This window comes from Malus sylvestris, chromosome 11, assembly GCF_916048215.2.
Source record: "Malus sylvestris chromosome 11, drMalSylv7.2, whole genome shotgun sequence".
NCBI lineage: Eukaryota > Viridiplantae > Streptophyta > Magnoliopsida > Rosales > Rosaceae > Malus > Malus sylvestris.
This window is the reverse complement of record NC_062270.1, coordinates 18,221,746-18,244,164: the sequence shown is the minus strand read 5'-3', so window position 1 is coordinate 18,244,164 and position 22,419 is coordinate 18,221,746. Positions and strand designations below refer to the sequence as shown.

The window sequence follows — 22,419 nt, the reverse complement described above, 5'->3', positions numbered from 1 at the left end:
ATTGCTCATGCAGCCATTTCTCTAGAAATTAATGATTAACTAGCTTTAGTAGCCAGCTAATAAGATCTTCTCCCTGTGACGTAGGACAGCGCCGTCTTCAATCGTATCATCACAGCCACGCACGTCACTCCACAATTCAGATTTTGCAAATATTTAATGTGGATGCTAGTTACTTTCTCATATGAAACTTCTCATTTTACTTTTTCGGCTCTTCTTTTCAATTTTCAATGTTATTTGATGATTAGAACTACAAATTTTCGTCACCTGCATATTTAGGGTTAAGTCACATAAAAAAACTTTCAAGAAAACAAGATTATTGTAGTATAAATGATTTAAACAAGGTCAATGTCTACATAAACTGCTATGAATAACTTGTGCTTAAAACAAATTGTAATTAATTATTTAATACAAGATATAGAAAATTGAAATCAACAATATTGAAATCAAAAGAACAATTATAATAAACAGTTTAAGATAATCAAGACTTTGAAGTACTAAGGCTTAGCCGTCACCATTAACCAACCTAAGTAGTTCTACCGATTACTTATGAGTTAATACATACAAGCTTTGAAGGTTAGGTTTTGATTATGCATATTCTACATGTGATATTCAAGCTAGAACATATATTTAACATGCAATCCGTCTATGACATTCAGATCAAATATAAACGTGCAAGACTCATTAAGTTTTGTAAAAATCCTTTGAAAAACCATGTAACTTAAAGCATGATATTCGCCTTAAGTGAACGTACAGTTTCCAACCACAAGAAGCATTAACCAATTTCAAGGTGATATTCCAACAGAAATTGCATCCAATTACCAGTCTAAACATCATAATGGTGATCAAGCATCAAGATATATGGGTAGCTTAAAATTTGTGATTGAAATTCAAAGCAAGCATGCATAACATCTTAAGTAAACTAGAGAAAAACTACATATTCATGCTAAGGCTCGTAACCTCATCATAGCAAAGAGAATTAGTTACGCATAATCATAATTGAATATCAAAATATAGATAGACCTAGAATTCTAATTCCACCTAAAATAGGTTCCCCCAACAAATTTGGATAACCAAATAAAATAATATTACTTAAAAAATACATTCCTATTCTTATTTTAGTAAATTGGGCAGGGGACACTTTGGATGCGGTCCCTAACTATCAATATCCTTTGATTGAAACCTTGTTAGTTTTTAGTTTTTGATTGAGGTCCCTGATATTAATGTAATAATGTAAGTTACTATATTTTTTTAATTAAAAATTAAAAATTGAAATTTGTAATTGTTTATATTAATGAGATTTTAAATAAAACCCATAATTATGGGATTAAAAATAATAAAATATAAATTATTCTCTCTATTATATTGTGTGTGTGTGTGTACATATATGTATGGGTACATTAACCAAAATTAACAAAAAAAGTTATTGTACCAAAACATGGATACATTCTCAAATCAACGAAAAAGAATGTACCCATATAAGTTTAAACATGGATTAAAAAATTTGAATGGATTTTATATTAAAAAAGGGTACATTTTACATATAACAAATTGATATATTTGAGAATGGGTACATTTAAGATTAAAAAAATTGAAAAATTATATGAATGGGTACATTTAAGATTAAAAAATTGAGAATCTTTTTATATATAAAAAAAAACTAATAGGTACAAACTTAATTTAATTTAATTTTTTATTATTTTGGAAATGTTTGAATTGAAAATTAATTAGAAGTTTAATAGAGGTGTGAGTATTAAACCCTAAATTAATTACTAATTTTTATATTAAAAAAATTATATAATAAACATGTAAATTCATTATCACATTAATGCTAGGGACTTGAATCAAAATTTGAGAACTAATAAGGTGTTAGTCAATGAACAGTAAAAACTAGGGACCGGATACTAATTTTTCCATTGGGCAGTCAGAAAGTCAACCCGTTCTATGACCAAATCTGCACAGAATTAGGTATACAAGGTGGCGTTGGAAAGATAAAACATCCACTTCGACTTTGCAGAAGGAAAGTTCCTCAAAAATGTCATCTTCAATTACTTATGGTTCAAACGAGACTAGAACGTCAATTTTTAAGCACATCGCATATGCCTTCATCTAATCGCCATGATCAACAGATAAAATTAAAACTAAGAATTAAAGGCAGATGTTTTGACCCAATCAACTTGAATGACTTGGGAATCTATTCTAATTGGAATCATTCCAAAATTCCATCGTTTCATCACGTTTTAAGGAAAGTAGATTCCGCTTGTCCTATTAAAAAAACATAAAAGAAAGTAGTTAAATTCTCTCAAAAACTTACATAAAATATAACTAAAAATAGGATAAAATAAAATATAATAATGATCATCAAGAACCATCTAATTTCTATATCACCATTTAAAGATCAATTCTACAAATATCAACCAAATTTTTTATTTTTTTTATTTTTTTTTTGTCAAACAATAAATTTTGTTAAATTAGTCATGGATGGAATTTAAACATATATGGTCATGTAAGAACAAAACTCATTTTCACCACATTAGTAAGTAACCACTTGTCATTCTTTTTAATTAAATAAAGAATAATGTGCCACAATCCTCTCCTTATTATTACCCTGCATGCACCAGCAAAATAGGTATCTTCTTCAGGATGATGATGTCATAACAAGTGCCAACAATGTTGTGAAATGCCAACCGTACGATCATGCAGTATGTGCTTTCCGTTAGTGGTGATGATCATGATGGTCATGTATAATTATATCTGGGAGAAGCAAAGATTTTGCATGATTGAATCATGGAAAGTGGAAACTAATAAGGACTAGTGAATGATTGATATTTTTTATAGGGTTTTTTCAGCTAAAGGTTCCCTAACTGTTAGTGGCTCTGCTTTACTTAATTAATTAAAATATTATTTCACGTATATATTAACGAGTAAGATGCTGTTGCAATAAGTAAGAACTTTTTTTGAAACCGACTGACTGAAGACACCAGATTTGGCAGCTGGCTTTATGAATCTTGCCCCATATCTACAGCAAGCAGTAGGGCTAGGATATATACGATATCAAATATCTAGGGTTTCGCCTGCTGCATCCTCAATTTAAGAGAAAATAGTAGAAATAGGCGCTCAATTGTAGCACAATTGAGCAATAGTACGGCTACTAAAATTTTATGATCATTAGTTTATTAACTCGTCTAAACATACAGTTATTGTTCTTTTAGTCAACTCTGTCAGAATTTCATCAAAATAATTCATGTTGAAAAGATCATTGCTACAATTGGGCTAAAGTTGAGGAACCATTGCTACAATTTTTTTTATTTAATTTTTCTTATTTGCCTCTTAATTCAACCTGAAGTGTGCTGTACGTGACTTATTTTAACAGAAGTTTTAACAGAGTTGTCGAAAATGACAATATATGCACGTTTTAATGAGTCAATGACCAATTGTCATGAATTTTTATATAAGGAATCATTACTCTAATTGAGTTACTGTTGAGGACCATTCTACAATTTCTCTTAGTTTAAATAATACTAGTATTTGCCTACACACTTTGTGTGTATGAACATATTTTTTTAGAAAATGACAAGGAGAGAGGGAGAGAGAGAGAACTTGGGGGGAATGGGAGTTTTTTGTTTTCGATTTTTTTTTTTTAATATTAGAGATATTTTAACATCATATGTAGATGAGGCTTCAATAAAAAACAGTAAAATTTAGACTTGTGAAATTACATTATTACCCATCATTTTTTTTTTTTTTTGTGATAGAAGACTAAATAATTTTTTCACCCTCTTTTGATTGACAAATAGGATTTCATTAATTAATAGAGATTTATATTATAAGGTGTGCGTGATGTGGGATTGAACTGAGTTGCCATAAAATAAAGTAAGGATATATGGTTGTAATATTCTTCAGTTAAATCGACGCCTGACATAAAATCATTATTCCAAGCGCTGCGTGCGTAATTAAGATCATGTTTACTATATGAAAAAAGCTAAAGAGACAGGTAAATAGTAAGGACTGAAAAGACAGGTACAAAATCTCAACCCAAAGAAAAAGTTGTTGCGAGGGAAACATGAAAAGAAAACAGTAGTGATACATGCTGCTGCGGGGGAGAATTATTCAAGTTGTGTGGTTAGAAGAGTTTCCAAGATCTTAAAATGGTACCCGTAAATCTGTTAGTTTAACTGGATTATCAAAAACTTGATATGGAGATGAGAAGGAATAGATATGACCATATGAGAACAAATGAAGATTGAAAATGAATGGTTGCAGAATAAACATCTCTCTTCTGTAGTTATCTTATATATTTACTTTTGCCTACTTTTTCATTCAGTTGATCGTTAGTACATACATACATGATAGTACAAATTTGTTAGAAAGTAAACATGCCTTTAATTTAACCAGACTTGTCAAAAGCCAGCTTGTAGGTTACTCGTTACACTGATAGCCTTGAACTATTTAGTTTAGTGCATGTAGAAGTGACCCGTATGGGATATGGTTGCTCACACGCTGGTCTCTCTCTAAAGCAAAGCATCAAAGCGTATTGCAAATGCGGCTGGTTAAAAAGACCAAAAGAGACGCCAAATATATAAACAAGACACGTTTGACGCTAGAATTTCTAAATGTGCTAACAGTAATATATCCGACCCTAAATGGTCGGACGCCACCCCCTCATCACGTACCACTTATCCCACTTCAACTAAAATAAAGGGGAAAGTATTTGCACCTTTAGGGCCATTTGATAACTATTTCAGTTATAGTTTTTATTTTTCTTTTTCTACTTTTTTTTAAACTGAAAACTGATATCTTGTTTGGTACGTACTTTCAGTTTTCAGTTAAGAGAAGAAAAAAAACTGAAAACTATCATTTGAGTTTTTAAAATTTGATACAGAGTTTTCACTTTTTTGTTTTTTAGTTTCAAATTTTGATATTGAGTTTTCACTTTTTTGTTTTTTTATTTTTATTTTTCAAAACTAAAAACTAAAAGTAATTACAAAATAAAATTTTAGTTTTCAGTTAAAAAAAAAAGTTAATTGAATATAAATGGTTTTCAAACGACGCTTATGTAAACACAAGAAGAAGCCCAATTACAAGATAAACATACAACAAAGAAATGGACCCTAAAGAAAATAAAAGAGTCCAAAACAGAAAAAATCCAAAAAACAAACCCTAGCTGCCTTCAGGGCCACCCCTTGCGCCAGAATGAGGCATACCAAGCCCCCAAGAACCGCCTGAAATGAAGCCAAGCAAGTCCTTAGAAGTGGATGAAAAGAAGACTCGAGCATCCTCCAACAAGCACCACTAGGATTGCCACCAATGGAAAGAAGCCAACGGAAAGAAGCAATCCACAAGCAACAGTTCCAACGAAGGCAAACACATGGAAGGAGGTAGTGTGAACACTCCAGCCGGAGTTCTACGCACGCGAAATTTCTCATAGAAGATTAGTGGTTGTAAATCCATACGAGAGAGAATGATATTTAAGACTTCAAGTGTTTAAAGTAAATGCTCCTATAAATTAGCAATTAAAACCTATGAGGAGAGAATGTCTCATTCCGTCCAATGTACCAAAATAATACAAACATTGAATGCACGAAAATGCATATCAACAATTATGGCACGTCGTTTTATCTCACCGATCAGGGCCATGTTTCTGAGACAGTATCAAATCCCAAGTGCGGCGAATTGCAACCAATTTCCCTAGTCTCGCTGTACCACTTATCTTTCTTTTCGGGCAGCTCACAGCCTAGTATCCCAAGCAACAGCAGCAGTATGTGAAAACATTTGTGCATCCATCAGTCCTCTGTGCTTCTCCTAATTTTCTTCTTCATTTTGTCTTGCGCCCGATATCTCTCCCGTCGTTCTTCTCTCTGGCGCTTTTTAGACAATTGCTCTTCTTTGGCTTTCTGCGCTTCATTTTCTTTCCTCTTTTTATCGTCTTTAAGCTTGCGCTTCTTTATCTGCAAAAGCAAAATCGAATAGGAAAAACTCCAATTTCAATTGGGAATTGCTAAACAACTGCATACATGACTCTTCAAAACAAAAACAAAAAATAAATTCCTCTTTATTTCTACCCAAAAAGTTAAAACTAAAAGCTAAAAACAAAATGGTTAGCAAACAGTCGATAGCTTTAAAACAAGTTACAGATACCGGGAAATATTAAATCGGTCACACTTCATGCATATTCTGGTTTGCTTCAAAGGTGTTTACGTAAGCTCCATGTGTCAAAAGTAAAAATTAATCCGCTCCTAAATGTAATTTTACCACGGTTAAACAAACACTTCCAAACCATAACTGATAGTCAAACAGATATATGTCTACCACTGTGAGCACCTCTAAGTTGTGACTCTATATTAGTGTCGCACAACTAATTTTGCTTTCTAACAAATTTGACCATCAATTATGCCCTTGGGATGAGGGTTCAAACACAATGTTGTCTTAAGGTGCATACCTTCTCATTTCGTATTAATCCGAGATGTTGAACAAGAGTATGAACTTTACGTTCATGAGGCTCCATGACAACAGCTCTTCTATTTTCAAGAAGCGGCCTTTTCCTACTGGGTATATCCTTAGGTTTTGAAGAAAATGGCAGAGCGCTTTGCAGTGACTTGGGAATCACCAAGGGGTTGAACTTCTTCAGCTTCCTTTCAATTGGCTGTTGACAGAAAGAACAGAAAAAAAACAATTGAAAAAATAAAGAACAGGAAAAAATAAACTAAAGAGAGAGAAGATGCAGTATGGCCAGGGCAGAATTTAGTGAGAAACCACGTGCTGCTGCAATAAGTAGCTTCACATCCTCATATATTACCTTGTAAAGTGAATCTTTATTGACAGGAATAGGAATATTATGTTCTCTCCTCAATTCAGCAGTAGTTTTCATCCCTTGCCAGGTCTTTTCGCGAGGTTGCAGGGATGTTGTCAATGGGTTGTAAAATCGAGGAACTTCAACTTGAGTCCAAGCACGCAAAAAAACAATGTCACTCATCTTAATTTTGTCCTCGAAGGTGCACCTAGCAATCCCTTCTTTTGGTTGTCCACCCATCTTTTTTGGTTGGTTACCCATTTCTTCTTTTGCAGCCTGTCAAGATTAAAATTAATAAAAGTCCATTATATTAGCATTATGGGCCATATGATGAAATGCGCCCCACGAATAAATACAATCTGTAATGTGCTTATGTTTCTGTTACTTGTGAATATATATATATATATATATATATATATGATCATATTCATTCTCCATGCCAGCTCAAGAATTACAAAACGAATAACATTCCAATTAGAAAGACAGCCCAGTTCATACCTTTTTGACCTGCCCCCGGATTCCACTGACAGTTCGAACAGCAGCACCTTCAAATCGAGCTATTTCAAGATCCGAGGTGAACATATCCTTCACAAGGGCAGTGTTCTTGAAAATCTTGCAGGGGTGACCAACTAGTTTGAGTTTCTTCACTATTCGTGATGCATGGTTGAACTCAAGGACAACTGCAGTTGCTGTGATCCTAAACTGTGCCTGCCAAACCAAAAACAATTCCTTAGGAAAAAAGAACATGGTGTAGACTTTAAATTCGAAAAAAATTAAATGATAAGAGAATCAATCAAAACAATAAATAATGTGACGCAATGGCTTATGATTGACTAGTTTATCATTTTCCTCTTTTGTGTTTTATTTTTATTTCAGTGGATAGAACTACAGGAGGGAGCTTATAATAGACTAACGACAAAAGATTTAGTAGACCCACAAAGCAAGAAAACCCAAAGGATAGAGTTCACAAAAGGTAAGTAAACAAGTGATCAATCCAAAATGTGGTAAAAGTGGTCTGGAGATCAGATTTGAACACCATTTACTTCCTTATCAACTTATGGTAGACGCCATTCCACAAAATCTAGTTATATGAAATCAGAACTAGACATCAAGGACACTTATAGGGGTAGAAAATAGCATAACCAGCACTTAAGTGCTAGACCAAGACAGATTGGTGTGTCTTGTGCACTGAAATTTGAGTAATACTTCCAAACTCTTCATTACCAACAGATGCGGCAGAGTTGAAACCCTACCAATATATAATGGTACCAATTCGAGCGAGAACCTGAATGGGAGAGGCGAAAACATATTGATTAAATTCTCCTCTGTTCCAAATAATGAGAACGACTTTGAAAAATTCTATTAACCCAATCATAGTTTTTTATTACTTATAAATAAGAGGACGATTGTTTCATTTGGCACCAACTGTTATTTGAACTTTTCAAATCCCATCTAATGTGGCAACATTCATGTTCATATAAATGGACCCACTTTGAACCTCATTTATCTAAAATAATATGCAACGTTATGTGCCACTTCACCTCATGCAATATGCGGTGCATGTAGTTAGTTTACAAGGAAAAAAATTGAGTGCAGGGACCACGTTGAAAGGTGGGCCTCACATTCGATCCTCAAGTTAGTCCTAATTAGATGAGTTTTAAATGAAAAATATTTAAAGTACCTTTGCGAGCAACAAATTTCTAAGAGATGAAAGAAACATAAAGAAAGACAAAACCAAAAAGAAAATAAACGAATCTTGTCAAACCTGATTGTTTGATAAATTCTGGAAAGCAACCACACCAGTATTAGGAGGGGCAAGAGGGCCCCAAAACATTGCAAGGCAATGCATGTGTTCAGGAGTGTACTTAAGCATGCGATGCCTTCCATTGCGATCCTCAATAGCATAAACTGGTATTGTTTGGTATCTCCTCCACCCAATAGAAACAATAATGGGATCGTTATTCTTAAGTACTTTCTTGTGCCACCTATGCCGCTTTAACCTGACCTGAAAGAAATGGAAGACAACATCTGATGAGATAAATATTCTTCAAATACATAAGAACATTGAGCTCATAAGGGACTCTGCAATGAAAGAGTAAGCAATCACTGAGAGTGACTGGCTATTAAGACCTTGACATGTTTTAACTTGGGGAATGTGCAACAACGCCACCTGGTACCACTCAGTTTCAAACTAAAAATCTTGGTAATTACCACCCAATGTACCACTTTTAGCTTCAATGTACCACCTCTGTCAAACTGTGCTAGAAATTCCATCAAAATTCATCATGTGTTGCGTGTGTGAGCACTTTTTCATGTGTATTTGACCACCCCAAGACCCCTAGACGACTTGGGGTAAGAATTTCGTTGACTACAGCTTGTCTTCAAGGAAGCAAAGATATGTTCCACAAGCTTTAATCAACTAAAATTCTACCCTAAGTCATCCAGTTGTCTTCAAGTGGTAATAACCTTGAAAAATGGCTCGCATGTGTTGCTGATAATACATTTTGACAAATTTTTCAAGAAAATAATGGAAGTACATTCGCACTAAAACATGAGTCTAGGAGGTGACAAGATTTAGGTTGAGTGGACTTTGTGAACACCACTGATGGTTCAGGTTGTGCTTATGCAATTTTCCCTTTTTAACTTTTTACAGTCTCTTAGCATTTCATGTTAAAGCAAATGATGCAAAAAATTATAATACGACTCTTTCTATGTGTAAATCACTTTTTTGGTGCCTCTTTCTATGTGTAATCTCTTGGCGCCTAAATTGTCTAAAACCACCAACAAATATCATAATAGTTTTATTAAAATACAACCACACACTGATTCTTCAAGAGCATGAAATAGGGGAAGCTATCTTACACATGCAGCAGGAAGGGCTAGTATAAAATGAAAAACAAAAAAAAAAAAGGTCGTACCCAGTGCACAAGGCTCCCACTTTACGCAGGGTCTGGGAGAGGTGAATGTCGGCTAGCCTTACCCCCATTTATGGAGAGGCTGCTCCCAAGTCTCGAACCCGAGACCTACCGTTCATGGGCGAAGGCACTTGCCATCGCACCAAGTGCGACCTCTTTATAAAATGAAAAACAAAAGCAGTAAAATTACTTTGCACTAACCTGCATATATCCGACATTTTCTTCACCAAGACCAATTCCTCCAACCAAAATAGGATGGCAGGGATCAAAATATTCAACCATCTCATAAGGGACATCATGAACCTCCAGCCGTAGGTATGTCCCTGTTCGAAAACCCTCTACTTCTAGTCGGGTGGCCTCATCCAGTTCATTGAGTTCAGCTATATTCTTTTGCTTCCGAAGTTCAATCTCATCCTTCAACTGGAAGAACTAGGTGTGAGCTCCCACTACCTCAGTACCTTGTGTTGTGCAAACAATCTTAAATATATGCAGGAAAGTTTACCTTGTCAAAGTAGTCACTTTCTTTGGGTTGATCTCGACCAAACTTGCCTTCAGGTTTATTATCAAGCTCCTCTTCAGATGCCTCAGCTCCATCAAACGTTGGTTAAATTAAGGGCACAAACGTAATTTCAGAACTTCTCTACAAATATAAAAAAAAATATGACCAAACACAAAATAGTAACGTTCACACACTGAAATTGCTAATAGAACATCATATCACCATAACAAAAATGTTCCTTGGTCTTTGGTGGTGGAAGAGAAACATGTAATTCTTTGAAAAATACACTAAGAAGATATTTCAAGTGAAAAGGATATTGAGCATCAAACTTTGCACGAAGAGCTAGCTTTTTCAGCCTCCTCTCCTCTTTAGCCGAATCATCTTCCTTGTGGTTTGCACCAACGCTTAAGTCATCTGTATGGTTCCCACCATGCTTCTCACCTGTTTCTAAATCTTCAAAGTCACCATAGAAAGCATCATCATCTTCATCTTTAGCTTCTGTGGGTTGATTTCTTTGAGAAGCTTTCGCCCAATCACCAGTAACAAAACGATCACGAATACCCTCTCTAAGCTTTTCCTCTTTCCAGTCTTTGATATTTGAATAATTTGTGAATTTGGAACAGTCCTCGACATCCCAGTTTCCACCTTCTATTCCTCCATGTTTCTGCATAAACAAAGCAAAAACAATAATATGACAGCGCTCTCTTCAGTTATGAAGGTTATCCCAATAAATTACCTCAGAGTGGAAAGGTATATTATTCTGTCTTTTGTAAAAAGCATGCAGCAGTTACTGTGAGATATGAACTAGTAGTTCAAGAACAAACCTTGTTTCCTTCTCCTTTTGGCACAAAAAAGTCATCATCTTCGTCACTTTCATCATCTGCGCTACTACTATTGTGATCTTCGTTGCTAGAAGTTGTTGGCATTGACGTAGATTTCCCATATACAAGGTGCATAAGGTTAATAGTTTGTCTTGATGAAGCCCTTTGCACCAAAGATTCTTTCCACTTTGCAATGTTTCCTGTCTCATCTAGTATGAGGCGAAAAAAGGGGTAGATAGAATTAGAGAACAGAATACATTGGGAAACCTAACAAATGGACATTATAATATGTAGGAAAATGATCGACATCATTTTCAATTGTATACCAGTTTCTTACATATTTTTAACTTCTATCAACATACATAATATAGGGTTTGGCATCACAATCCTTACAACCAAAAATGTTGTATACTTGTATCTAATATAGAAAATATGAGCACAGTACTTCTTGCATAGAAAATAAGAATACCACAACATACAACAATTTTGCAAATTAGGAATAAATTTACCACCTGTTTCATGATAATCTTCATCTTCCGCTGAAGACTCTGAACCAGAAGAATCCTGATTATTAGTATCATTGTTGTTGTCATCATCACAATCATCTTCTTCTTCAGTCTCTTCAGCTGAATCCTATAATGGAATAATGTGGAGAACATGAGCATAAGATTTCTGGTTTCATGCGTATACAGATTTCTTTTCACTGCTTATATTCTTGATTCTTCACATCCATAATCAGAAATGTTGTTCTTTAGAAGAACTGACATCTATCATACATATATATCAAATGCTCAATCCAGAATTTACGTGATGGTAAAGTTCACCAGAACAAAATTTTAGTGCTTTAGTTTCGGAGAACTATGACCAAGCAACCTATGAGGATTAGACATTAATAAAGTAAACGGAGTAGAAAAAATATTAGATTATTTATATTCAATAATAACGGAAGTTATCGAACAACTCTAGCAAACTAAAAAGCCCAGTGAGCAAACAAAAACATGCAAACACCAAAGTAGCAAATAAAAATCAGAGCATCTGAATGTCTAGGAGCCTCCACAAGTGAACTTCAAGTTTCTGCGTGTAACCACACACACACACACACACACACAACATCATATTTTTTTCTTCTCCAAATGATGATTTCTATTCAACAGGCATGATAAGTTAAACTTTGTTCACCTCCATATTGTTATGATCAAGGTCATTTCTAAAGATAACTTTTCTCCTTGACCTTCCATCATGAATCTCAACATATTCCTTCAAGTGATCTTTAAGAGTAGCATCTTGATCTGATGCATCTTTATGAGCCGCTTCATTCTTATCTAAAGATTCTGATTCAGAACCATCAGAATCTTCTGCATTGCTTTCTTCAGCAGAACCATCACCTTTGATAGCTTCCCCACAGTGATATTCCTCTAAAGGCTCTATCATACGATTCTGTTCTCTAGATTCATCAGTATCTATTCCATCACTTTGAGCATTCGATAATAAATTAGGCTTCCGGCTAAATAGATTAATGAAGCTCTCTTCTAATTTTTCATCAACTGAATATTTTGTGTTCTGAAGAGATTTTACCAAAGCCACACCCACATCTTGGGGCTTTCCTGTTACACGAGAACACGAGTATCACGTGAGGAAATTGATGGGAGCAAAAGGAGAAAATGAAACTTGACTTTTGCTTTAAAAATAAAAATCAAAGTTGTAATTGGGAAAAAGAGATTATCTTCTTCAAAAAATACACAAGGGAGAGATTGTGAAAGATACATATAATGGAATAAAACTAAATATATGCATCTTTGAAATGCTCAACCACATACACTAATATTCATACAAAAATAATTAAAAAAACATATAAAAACCTTGTTTTGTTGCTTCGCCCTTTTCATCAGCATTTGAAAACTGGACAAAGTGGTCATTTATGTTTACATAGACAGCATCTTTATCATACAGGAGATCCCCAAGTCCAGACATGGGTGCATAAAACAGCTTTTCCTTATCACGCAGTCCCTTCTTTTTGGCAGCTGAGGGTAAAGGACAAGGATCAGCTAATCCTGTCATACCAGCTAAACTGTAATCCCCAACACCTGCAATATGAATCTGATACACAATGTACATCAGACAACTATATATAAATAAAAATAAACAGCGTAAGAGTCATATTTTCTTAATTTCCTGTCCCTTGACTCTTTCCTGTGAGACTGACTCCAATTTCTATTAATTCTGAGCAAAAATAACAAAAACAAAATGCAATGTTCCTAGAATTTTGAAACACGGATAGACAATGCACAGTTCATATTTACTTATATCTGAAGCGTAAAAATTTATGCTAGATATTACAGTGAGTATAAAAAATAATCCTGTAATTTTTGGGATTTAAACTAAGAGAAAGGAAACCTTAAAGAAACCAACAAGAAAAAAGAAGGTATCAAGTTACACAATCGTAGTGTCAGTATTTAGTTACTAGTGTGTAGTACTGATGTTGTATTATCATCCCAAAAAGTTGAACCCCTAAGATACAATTTTAATGGGTAAGATTATCCACTTAATACTTGCCCCAGCTGATCTGACCTGATTCAACCAAGCGGTCAAGCCCTACTGTTGTTTAAGTTTGTTTACTTCTATATGCCGATAACTTAACCCAAATGAGTGCTAATTCAGTGGCATTCCAGCAATCAATCCTAAGTTACCCAAATACTCATATAGTCTAATGTATTCTCTCATATATTTTTGGTGGAGATGGGCCTGTTACAGGAGCCACCAAGTAACCAACCCAAATATGTGTACTGGCGGAAAATCATCTAGACTGCTATGTTTGAACAAAACAAGGAGCTTTTCATTTAGAAGTTGTCCCCACTTAAATGAATTCCTGGCTCCATGCCTTCATTTGGAATTCAAGGAGAGCATTGAAGAACCTCTCTTAACCTAATTACAGGGTCCTTTTTTCCCCATCCAAACTCTAAATTAATCTACACAAATCTGTAAAGGTAATAATACAAGCTCTATAAGTCAAACACGTACCTTTGTTCCTTTTTTCATGTTACATCCCCGCAAATAACCATACAGTGTGACATTTCTATCGCATTTATTATCCAAATGCACTTTTTCAGGTGGAGTGACATCTTCAAAACGATCTACCAAAACATAAGGATGAGCAGTTCTCCAAGATAAAGGATGAAACTTCATAACGGATATGAAACGTGCCAGATTGTGAATTTCACGTTTGACATACCTGTTTTAAAGCAGGGGGAAGATAATTATAAAAAATGAATTGAATTCATAATAATTGTCAAATTTCCCACATGACTGGATCATCGGAAGCAGAGAGTGACTACTTACTTTCCATGAATAAGACCAGATAAATAAAACAATTTAGCTCCATCATATATTTCAGTCCAGAAACGATGTTTGAGGTGCTGCTTTGTTTTCTTCAATTTCTTTACATCTTTAAACTTGTCAAGGTGAGTAAGAACTCCCATAACCTTTGGGAAACCATGAACTTGTAATATATTCAGAAATTCAAATGTTTCCTGCAAAGTAAATGAAGCCGATACAATATTACAATACAAATATCTTCATAGCATATTGATGGATAATGTGACCAGCTTAATGAATCCCCGAGTAACAAAAGAGAGGTGTCAAGAAACCAAGAATTCCACCGAATCAATATCGAAGTAGAGTCATGTCCTATACATATGACAACTATGAGTGAGTGAGTGTGTGTGTGTGTGTGTGTGTGTGTACGCACGCATGAGACGAGTTGAATTCATAAATATTCTAACAAAAGTCTCACCATTTCAAAACCGTAGCTTCCGTCTATAAGAAGTAATGCTAAATCTGCAAACTTTGCGGCATCAATCATACCATTGATATCATTTGGGCACTCCACAAACTGTACCCGCCTTTGCTTCCCTAACACAATCAATCAATCAAGCATTTAAACAACAGTCCTCAATCCAACATCAAATTAAATAAAAAAACATTGCAATATCAGAAGTAAAGGACGAAACACGGCACCTGAAACAATGGTAATCGGGCCTCGAACCTCCGGTAAATTATGCTTGGTATAATGCTTCACAAGCGACTTAATCAACAAAGACTTCCCAACCTACAAATCAACAATAAGAAATTCGACAAAAAAGTTACAATTCGAACAAATTAACAGCAGTTCGAGTGAGAATTACACAATGCAGGAAATATATTGCAGTGATTATAGATACCTTGGGAGGTCCATGAACCAGAACGACATACGGAGCCGGCTCACCGTACGAACGATCGATGGTGGGGACGTGAAGGCGGCGCTGCTGCTTCTCGACATCGCGAGAGTGAAGACGCTGGGCCTTCCCGGCTGATTGGTAAGCGAAAGCCTTAGGGTTTCGCTTATTGCCGTTTTGGGAGGCGTCCGGCTTCTTCTTCTTCTCGGCCTTGGCGCCGGACTGCCGGGACCTGTGCTCCTTGTGCGGCTGCTCCTTGCTTCCGCTGTCTATCGCCATGGCGACCTGATTGAGAAACCCTAACGGCGGGCCAGAGGTAGGGTGGTTGTGTGCTTCGAGCTGCGGCAATGGCTTCCGCAGTGGTATGGCGGCTGATAGTTATCGTTGCTCTCTGGTTTCTAGTGCTTGTGAACCGACCTTATTAAAGGCGTTTCTTTCTCCCTAGAGAGAGAGAGTACGGGGTTTTGGGAAATTGATATGAGCCGTAGGATTGGATGGGCTGCTGAGATTTAACCGGGGTTTTAATACCCGAAAGGAAGAAACGTTTGACCAAAAAAAAAAAAGAGAGAACTAAACCCATGCAACTGGTGGTGTTTATGGTGAGACGAGGACGGTGGTAGCGGATGCCGGGGTGATGGTGGTGGAGGATGTGGTGGTGGTGTCGAAAATGGTGGTGGTAACAATGGTGAGCCTGTGGAGGTAGTGGTGGCCATGGTGTGTGTGATGGTGGTGGATAATGTTGTGTTGGTGGCGATTGTGACGGTGGTGGTAGCATGCAAAATTATATTTTACTTTTGTAAAACTTTAATTTTGTTTTATAACGTATCTTGTTGTAAATTAAGGTGTGAATGCCCATTGCAATAATCAACTAAATATGACCGTAACCTTATAATATTGTTAAAAAAATGTCTTGGTAAGTTTGTTAGGTTAAAAAACATGGCTAACCAAATATGACCAAATTTGTTAGGCATCGTACTTTTGGTCATCAAGTCAAATGGTATGTCAAGCCAAAGCCAATAGCTCAAATGAATGTATCCGTAGGCATTCAAACTCAAGTTAAATCTTTCAAACTTTTGCCCATCTTCCACTAAATTAACTCCTTGGGTACAACTTAATACGGCACACATAAAAAAAAAATGAAAATTCTACTCCCTCGGGCTCGTTTTGCTGTTGTTTTGTAGTTTTCTCTTTGTATTCTACTCCCCGTTCTTCACCCAAACAAAAAATGAAAATTCTAAAAATGATATGTTCGGATCATGAGATTATAAAACGTTACACATCTTTATAGTTTTAGACTAAATATGAATAGGAAGAACAATAAGTCTACCGGTCATGAAAGCATGTGGACGACGCGTTCCAATCATGCAGGTAAAACGCCTATCTGCATACACACATACACACATACACACATACATATACATACACACATACAACACACACCAAACCAAATTAGTCTTTCAAAATGTGAGGTTCGAGGCCCAGCTGCTTCCTCGTCTTCCCCACGAAAAGATCTTCAGATTTGATCAGTCCCGCAATGCGGCCGCCAATGGTCGTGATGGGGAACTGTGCAACCCCATGCTTCCTCCCAAGTGTAACAATTGCCATTATCGCATGAGGTTCGTAAGCTTCCATTTTACTCTCTCTTCCGCCTGCGAGCAATAGCTTTATGTTCTTTGCGGCCACCAACGCCTGTTTTTGCGCCAGATACCCTTGTTTGATTTCCTGTTACATGCATTTTCACACAGAAAATGCATTACTATTGATCCCCAAGCATAAACATTCCAAAGGCCAGCATAATGCTTCTCTAATCAAACATATTCATATATCTATCGTCTATATATATACTTGTCCTTTTTCATTTCTGTTTTCTCCCATTGCGTTTTAGTGCAAGCGGTGCCTCAGAATACAAGATATCTAACTATATGCATAAGGAATCGTTGAGCAGATCCAGGATCGAGATTGAACATTATCGAAATATTCCTCACTCTTCAAATTATGCAGACTGAATATGGCAAAATAGACTACTCGAAAGGATGGAATGAAACCAGAAATACATGATGTTTACAGTAAGATCGCACCTAAACGAAGCAGAACAGCATGATATGGAAAACACTTTTTGGAACTCATGTCCACAAGAATTAATTACTTATGTGTTGTAACCGAAAAAAAAGTCAAGTCTTAACACTTCTTAATTTCTGAACTTGATTAAATTAAATGTAACCCAGTCAACAAGTAAATTACTAGTAATTAAGAAAATGGTAAGTTGGCATCGTTTCGTCGACAAAAATCTCGAGTCTAAATTCAGGTTAGAATCAGATAGTGACTCATAGAATTAAGACACCGAAAACTGACTGAGTTCTTTTATGCATGATATATAGAATCAAACTATCCAAGCAAATAAAAATGTTAATATAACAAGGTTGCAGCTAGCACTTACCGCAATATTAGTAATGTCTCCAACTGCAAAGGTGTTCTTTCGACCTTTGACTCTAAGATTTGCATCTACTATCAACCTCCCGTTAACATCCAAGCAATTCTTCAAAACCGTTTCTTTGAGCCATGCTGAACCCACACGCTTGCCTGTGCATAGAAAATGACAGTCTGCTGTCAATGTTTCTCCCTCTGAAGTCTTATATGTTTTGCATCCATCTGAGATATTATCTAAATCGACTGATCGCTCCAATATCACTTCAACTTTCCTTGATTTAAGCCACTTCAGAGCCTTGTCTGCAGCTTTTGGTCCCACGAATTCCAACAACCTTGTGCCAGTGTGCACCAGAGTTACTTTCTTATCTGGGAAATCAACAGCAATTTCTCCCGCGAGTTCTACACCCGTAGGGCCTCCTCCAACAATCAAAATGGAATTAGCTGACCTTATCTTTTGATTCTCTGCCATTGAAAGATTAATGTTAACTCAAGCACAATTAACAAAAGTACAAGAAAAAGGCATGCTTATGATTAAACACGGCTAATCTAGATCTAAACAAATCATAGGAAACAAAAGCACATGTTCAAAGTTCAATTTATTGTGAAGTGTGATTCTTTTTTATTACAAGCGATATTACTTATCTCAGCATTCTGTTTGACAATTGATAAAAAATAAAAAAAATAAAAAAAAAACCAGAAAACAGATCTCCATGTAGTTTTACCTTCTTGGAATTGATTAAGTCTGGCAGTCTTAGTTTTGGGAACACGATCTGAGTGACCAGTGGCAATGACAAGATAATCGTAGGGAATTAGACGACCCTCTGCTGTCAGCACTTCCGTGTCTGTGACATTGATTGCTCTGGATGCAATAAGTTGGCCATTGGTGAGATAATCTCTATGGTTGATTATCGATCTCTCTCCAAATGTTGGCTCAACCATGGTCCTTAAGCTTGTCCATGGAATCTCAAAATATTCCTTCCTGATTTCAGATTTTTTTTCACTTAGGATCAGAGACAGTTCTATACAAGTAAAGTTGTATGAGATGTCATATTAATTATTGAACGACTTCAACAAGAAGCACTTCAGTTCAGTTCAGTTCAGTTCAGAGAGACTGAGAGAGGGAGAGAGCGAGATAAATCAAGAAATGGCAACTACCGGATATCATGCTTATGTTTCTTGCAAACTTCTATGACCAAAAGACAATACATGCATTTAAATGTCAAGCGAGAAACTTATATTACAGGTCCTATGAGCATGGGTCTGTTTACAGTAACCAATCGAGGAAACATTCCAATTAACTGGATTGAGTAGATGATACATAAATACACTTTAAGCAAATAGCATTCCAATTAACTCTTGTAATGACAACTATATCACCTGATAAAAAAATAGCAGAAGGGAATGAATTATGAGCAGATTAGCTGATTCGCTACATCAAGAAACTACATTTGCATCATCGAGTAACCTTACCCCCTGCCCAACACACGCCTGCAGGCCAATACACGGACACACGCTCACACATACATTCAGAGGACATCACAGAGGTTGCTTAGCCTTTCACTCTACCTTAACATTCCCTCTCAATGTCTTCATCTGTACACTTACTGTGGAAGACGGACAAGTAGAAATTGAATGCAGAGTGCACAAAATCCCCTTCACTACCCTAACCAAATTCAATACCTCCAATGTGTTCTTACGGGTTCTGTTGGAAATGGTTACTCAAAAACAAGAAAGAAGGATCAGCGGATGGTACTCCACAGTTGGCACTCCTTTGAAATTGTAAATACCAGATTGACTGAAATCTGGCTGAGTCTATTTTGTTAGCTTTCAATTCCCGTGCGGCTATACTCGCACACCAGAACACATAAAAAAGGTACTTCTGTCCACAAGTCAATCATACAACCGCAGTTAATTGCATTTTGCTACTAGTCCTAGAAAATCAAGAGATTCAAGGACCAACAAGAACGATGCGCGGATGCAAATTCCAGAATGATTCTCGTAATTATAAACTAATAATCTTATAATTTTGCAAATAACATGATAGTTCATAAACCAGGAAATGGTAGCTGACGACATATTTTATAGTCAAAGCAGTTATTTCCTAAACTACCACTGGAAGAGGCTGCAGTTGGATTTCAACAGCAATCCAAGAATCTATGATGTACCAGGTTTCGGGTTTCTGTACTTTAGCTGGAAAATAAATAAACAAACCAGAAAGAAAACACAAAAAAATTGGGAAATCAGGCGAAACGATGAATTTACAAATCCCAATTGCTGAACTGATCAAAGTCAAATACTTTCCCCAATTGGGATTTGTAACCTTCATTACTTAGTTTCAGCCAATTTCCAAAAAATTTAAGCATGAGATTATAAATAAACTGATGAAACTAACTCCAATATGTTATTCAAAAAAAGGGTATTCAGCTATCAGTGAAAGATACAAATATATATATATATATATAGAGAGAGAGAGAGAGAGGCATACTCATCAATGAGAGTGAAATCAGCAACGAACTGGAGAGATTTAGCAAGAAGGGAGCCAGCAACACCACCTCCCACCACTACCACCTTCTTTCTCTCTCTTCCCATTCCCAGTGAAAGCTCCATCTCTCTTCTTTTCTTATCAAATTCAATCAGATGCTCCAAAACTCCAAATATGATGAGGAATTCAATAAGCAGCAAGCAAGCAAGGAATTTGAAGGCTCAATGGAATTGAAAAACAATTGCAATTGGCCAGCTTGTCCTCCTCAGGTTCACAAAGGAAAGGAAATAGTCTTGAAAATAAGGGAAAAAGAGGAGAAATAAAAGACCAAGTCCTGAGATTTTGTACCACCACTTGGCAGACCAATCAAACTTCTGAATGAATCGTGTAGTTCCCAGCTTCCTAATAATCCCACCCAAAATAATAAAATAAATAAAAGATAAAAACCCTTTGGAATTTTGGATCCAACAAACTCAGACGTGGAAGAGTCAACATATTGGTAATGTTTTCTCTCCCATTTCCCAATGTCTAACTTGTCTTCAAGAGACCATTTCCAAGGGGATAGGATCCTCGCCGGATCTTAGTGATCTCGTGATCGTAATCGTTCATTATATATCGTACAGTCAAAAATCATTTCAAATTTTAAAATTTAAAATTAAATATAAATAATACCTAACAAAAACTAACCACACGGTGTATAATAAACGATTACGATCACGAGATTCCTAGGATTTCCAAAAAATGAATCCGGCGAGGATCCTTTTCCATTTCCAAGGAGATGCAAGGTATTTTGAAATAGGCATTTTATATTTTTTGTTGGGCTTTTTAACCAAAATGGTCCTTAAGATTTGCATAACACATAACTTTGGTCTTTGAAATTAAAAATCAATAGAAGCGGTCCATAAGATTGTCCACCATTCATTATTTTGGTCATTCCGTTAAAAAACTCCGTTAAGTTAAGGGTATAACACATAACTTTGGTCCCTGAGATTTGCATAACACATAATTTTAGTTCATGAGATTTGCATAACACGTAAATTTGGTCCCTAAGATTATTCATCATCCATTATTTTGATCATTCCATTAAAAAGCTTATGGACCACTTAATAGAGTTTTTTAATGGAATGACCAAAATAATGGATGGTGAACAATCTCAATGACCACTTCCATTGATTTTAAATCTCAGTAACCAAAGTTATGTGTTATGAAAATCTCAGAGACCATTTTGGCTAAAAAGTCTTTTTTGTTGATTGAGAATTTCTTTAAAAGAAGAGAAAATATAAAATATTTATTTTCGTCAAAAAATGTAAAAATATTTGTAAATATACCTACATCTTGTCTTATATCTTTAAAAGGTGGCCTTCGTGAGTGACAGAAAGAAAAATAATCCATTAGAGATGTTCTAAGATTTGCATTTTTTACTGGAGATGCTCTAAAGGCATGTTAGATAATAATTTTGTTTTTAACTTTTTACTTACATTTTTTCTACTTGAGAGATGAGAAAAATGAGTGATAAAGAAAGGTCATGGGAGAAGAGGGAAGAAATAAAAGAAGCATGAATGAATACAAAGTATTGAAGTGAAAATAAAAGAAGTTATATACATTTCAAAGAAAACTAATTTAAAGAAAATTCCTTCTAATAGGAAATATTCTTCATTAACTTCAATGATAAGATTACAAAGGTATATATACAAAGACTTATCAACACCATGTGTGACTCACTCAATCTAACAAACTTAAACTACCAAAACAAAATATAGGAAAATATCACAACAAATAACAAACTATGTGTTATCCTTTACAACAGAATGATTCTCAATATCCTCCCTCAAACTAAACTGAGGGACTCTAAGTGAAAGTTTGTATCTAAGAAGAAGAAATATTGGCTTGGGCAAGGATTTTGTGCAAGTATTTAGAATTTGATTTTGAGAACACATGAAATGCATAGAAATATCATATGATAAAACATTTTCCCTAATATAGTGGTAGTCAATTTCCACATGTTTGGTTCTAGCATGAAAGATGGGATTCTTAGCTAAAGATATAGCTAAGATATTTTCATACCAAAACTTGGGAATACAAGGAAGAGATAAACCAATATCAATCAGAAACTTGCAGATCCAAGTAATTTTTGCAACAATGGTTGCAAGTGATATGTATTCAACTTCAATGGATAATCGAGCCACTATAAGTTGTTTCTTGACACTCTAACTGATAATAGAGTGCCCCAGAAAAATACATAAATCATTGGTAGACTTTCTGTTAATTGGACACCCT

General features: G+C 35.5%; 2 protein-coding genes across 3 annotated transcripts; both read right to left on the bottom strand.

The window, feature by feature from the left end:
- Window positions 1-5,478: 5,478 nt before the first annotated feature.
- On the bottom strand, window positions 5,479-15,674 carry LOC126591508 (uncharacterized). 2 transcript variants are annotated; one of them, XM_050257208.1, is made up of 17 exons: window positions 15,240-15,674; window positions 15,037-15,127; window positions 14,813-14,931; window positions 14,359-14,549; window positions 14,041-14,251; window positions 12,882-13,119; window positions 12,202-12,626; window positions 11,535-11,655; window positions 11,026-11,231; window positions 10,523-10,865; window positions 10,205-10,305; window positions 9,904-10,122; window positions 8,553-8,792; window positions 7,286-7,495; window positions 6,794-7,063; window positions 6,437-6,640; window positions 5,479-5,945 (listed from the first exon to the last, which is right to left on the bottom strand). In XM_050257208.1, the coding sequence occupies exons 1-17, from the start codon at window positions 15,510-15,512 to the stop codon at window positions 5,781-5,783; spliced, it is 3,627 nt and encodes a 1,208-aa protein (XP_050113165.1). In that variant the 5' UTR covers window positions 15,513-15,674; the 3' UTR covers window positions 5,479-5,780. The 2 variants fall into 2 exon arrangements, with proteins under 2 accessions (XP_050113165.1, XP_050113164.1); XM_050257207.1 differs by having other exon boundaries at window positions 10,205-10,301; window positions 10,519-10,865; window positions 15,240-15,672.
- An 821-nt stretch (window positions 15,675-16,495) lies between these two features.
- Window positions 16,496-20,565, bottom strand: LOC126591510 (uncharacterized). Its single transcript, XM_050257213.1, has 4 exons — window positions 20,146-20,565; window positions 18,383-18,639; window positions 17,671-18,122; window positions 16,496-16,955 (listed from the first exon to the last, which is right to left on the bottom strand). Exons 1-4 carry the CDS (start codon window positions 20,265-20,267, stop codon window positions 16,683-16,685), a joined length of 1,104 nt encoding a protein of 367 aa, XP_050113170.1. The 5' UTR covers window positions 20,268-20,565; the 3' UTR covers window positions 16,496-16,682.
- Between the last annotated feature and the right edge of the window lie 1,854 nt (window positions 20,566-22,419).

Coding starts and splice junctions, on each gene's coding strand:
- LOC126591508 (XM_050257208.1), bottom strand. CDS start 15,512: ATGGCGATAGACAGCGGAAGCAAGGAGCAGCCGCACAAGGAGCACAGG. Junction 15,128..15,239: donor TGGTTCATGGACCTCCCAAG/GTATCTATAATC, acceptor GTTGATTTGTAG/GTTGGGAAGTCTTTGTTGAT. Junction 7,496..8,552: donor AGAATTTATCAAACAATCAG/GTTTGACAAGAT, acceptor TTGGTTTGGCAG/GCACAGTTTAGGATCACAGC.
- LOC126591510 (XM_050257213.1), bottom strand. CDS start 20,267: ATGGAGCTTTCACTGGGAATGGGAAGAGAGAGAAAGAAGGTGGTAGTG. Junction 18,640..20,145: donor GATTTCACTCTCATTGATGA/GTATGCCTCTCT, acceptor ATCTGAAATCAG/GAAGGAATATTTTGAGATTC. Junction 16,956..17,670: donor GAGACATTACTAATATTGCG/GTAAGTGCTAGC, acceptor TGCATGTAACAG/GAAATCAAACAAGGGTATCT.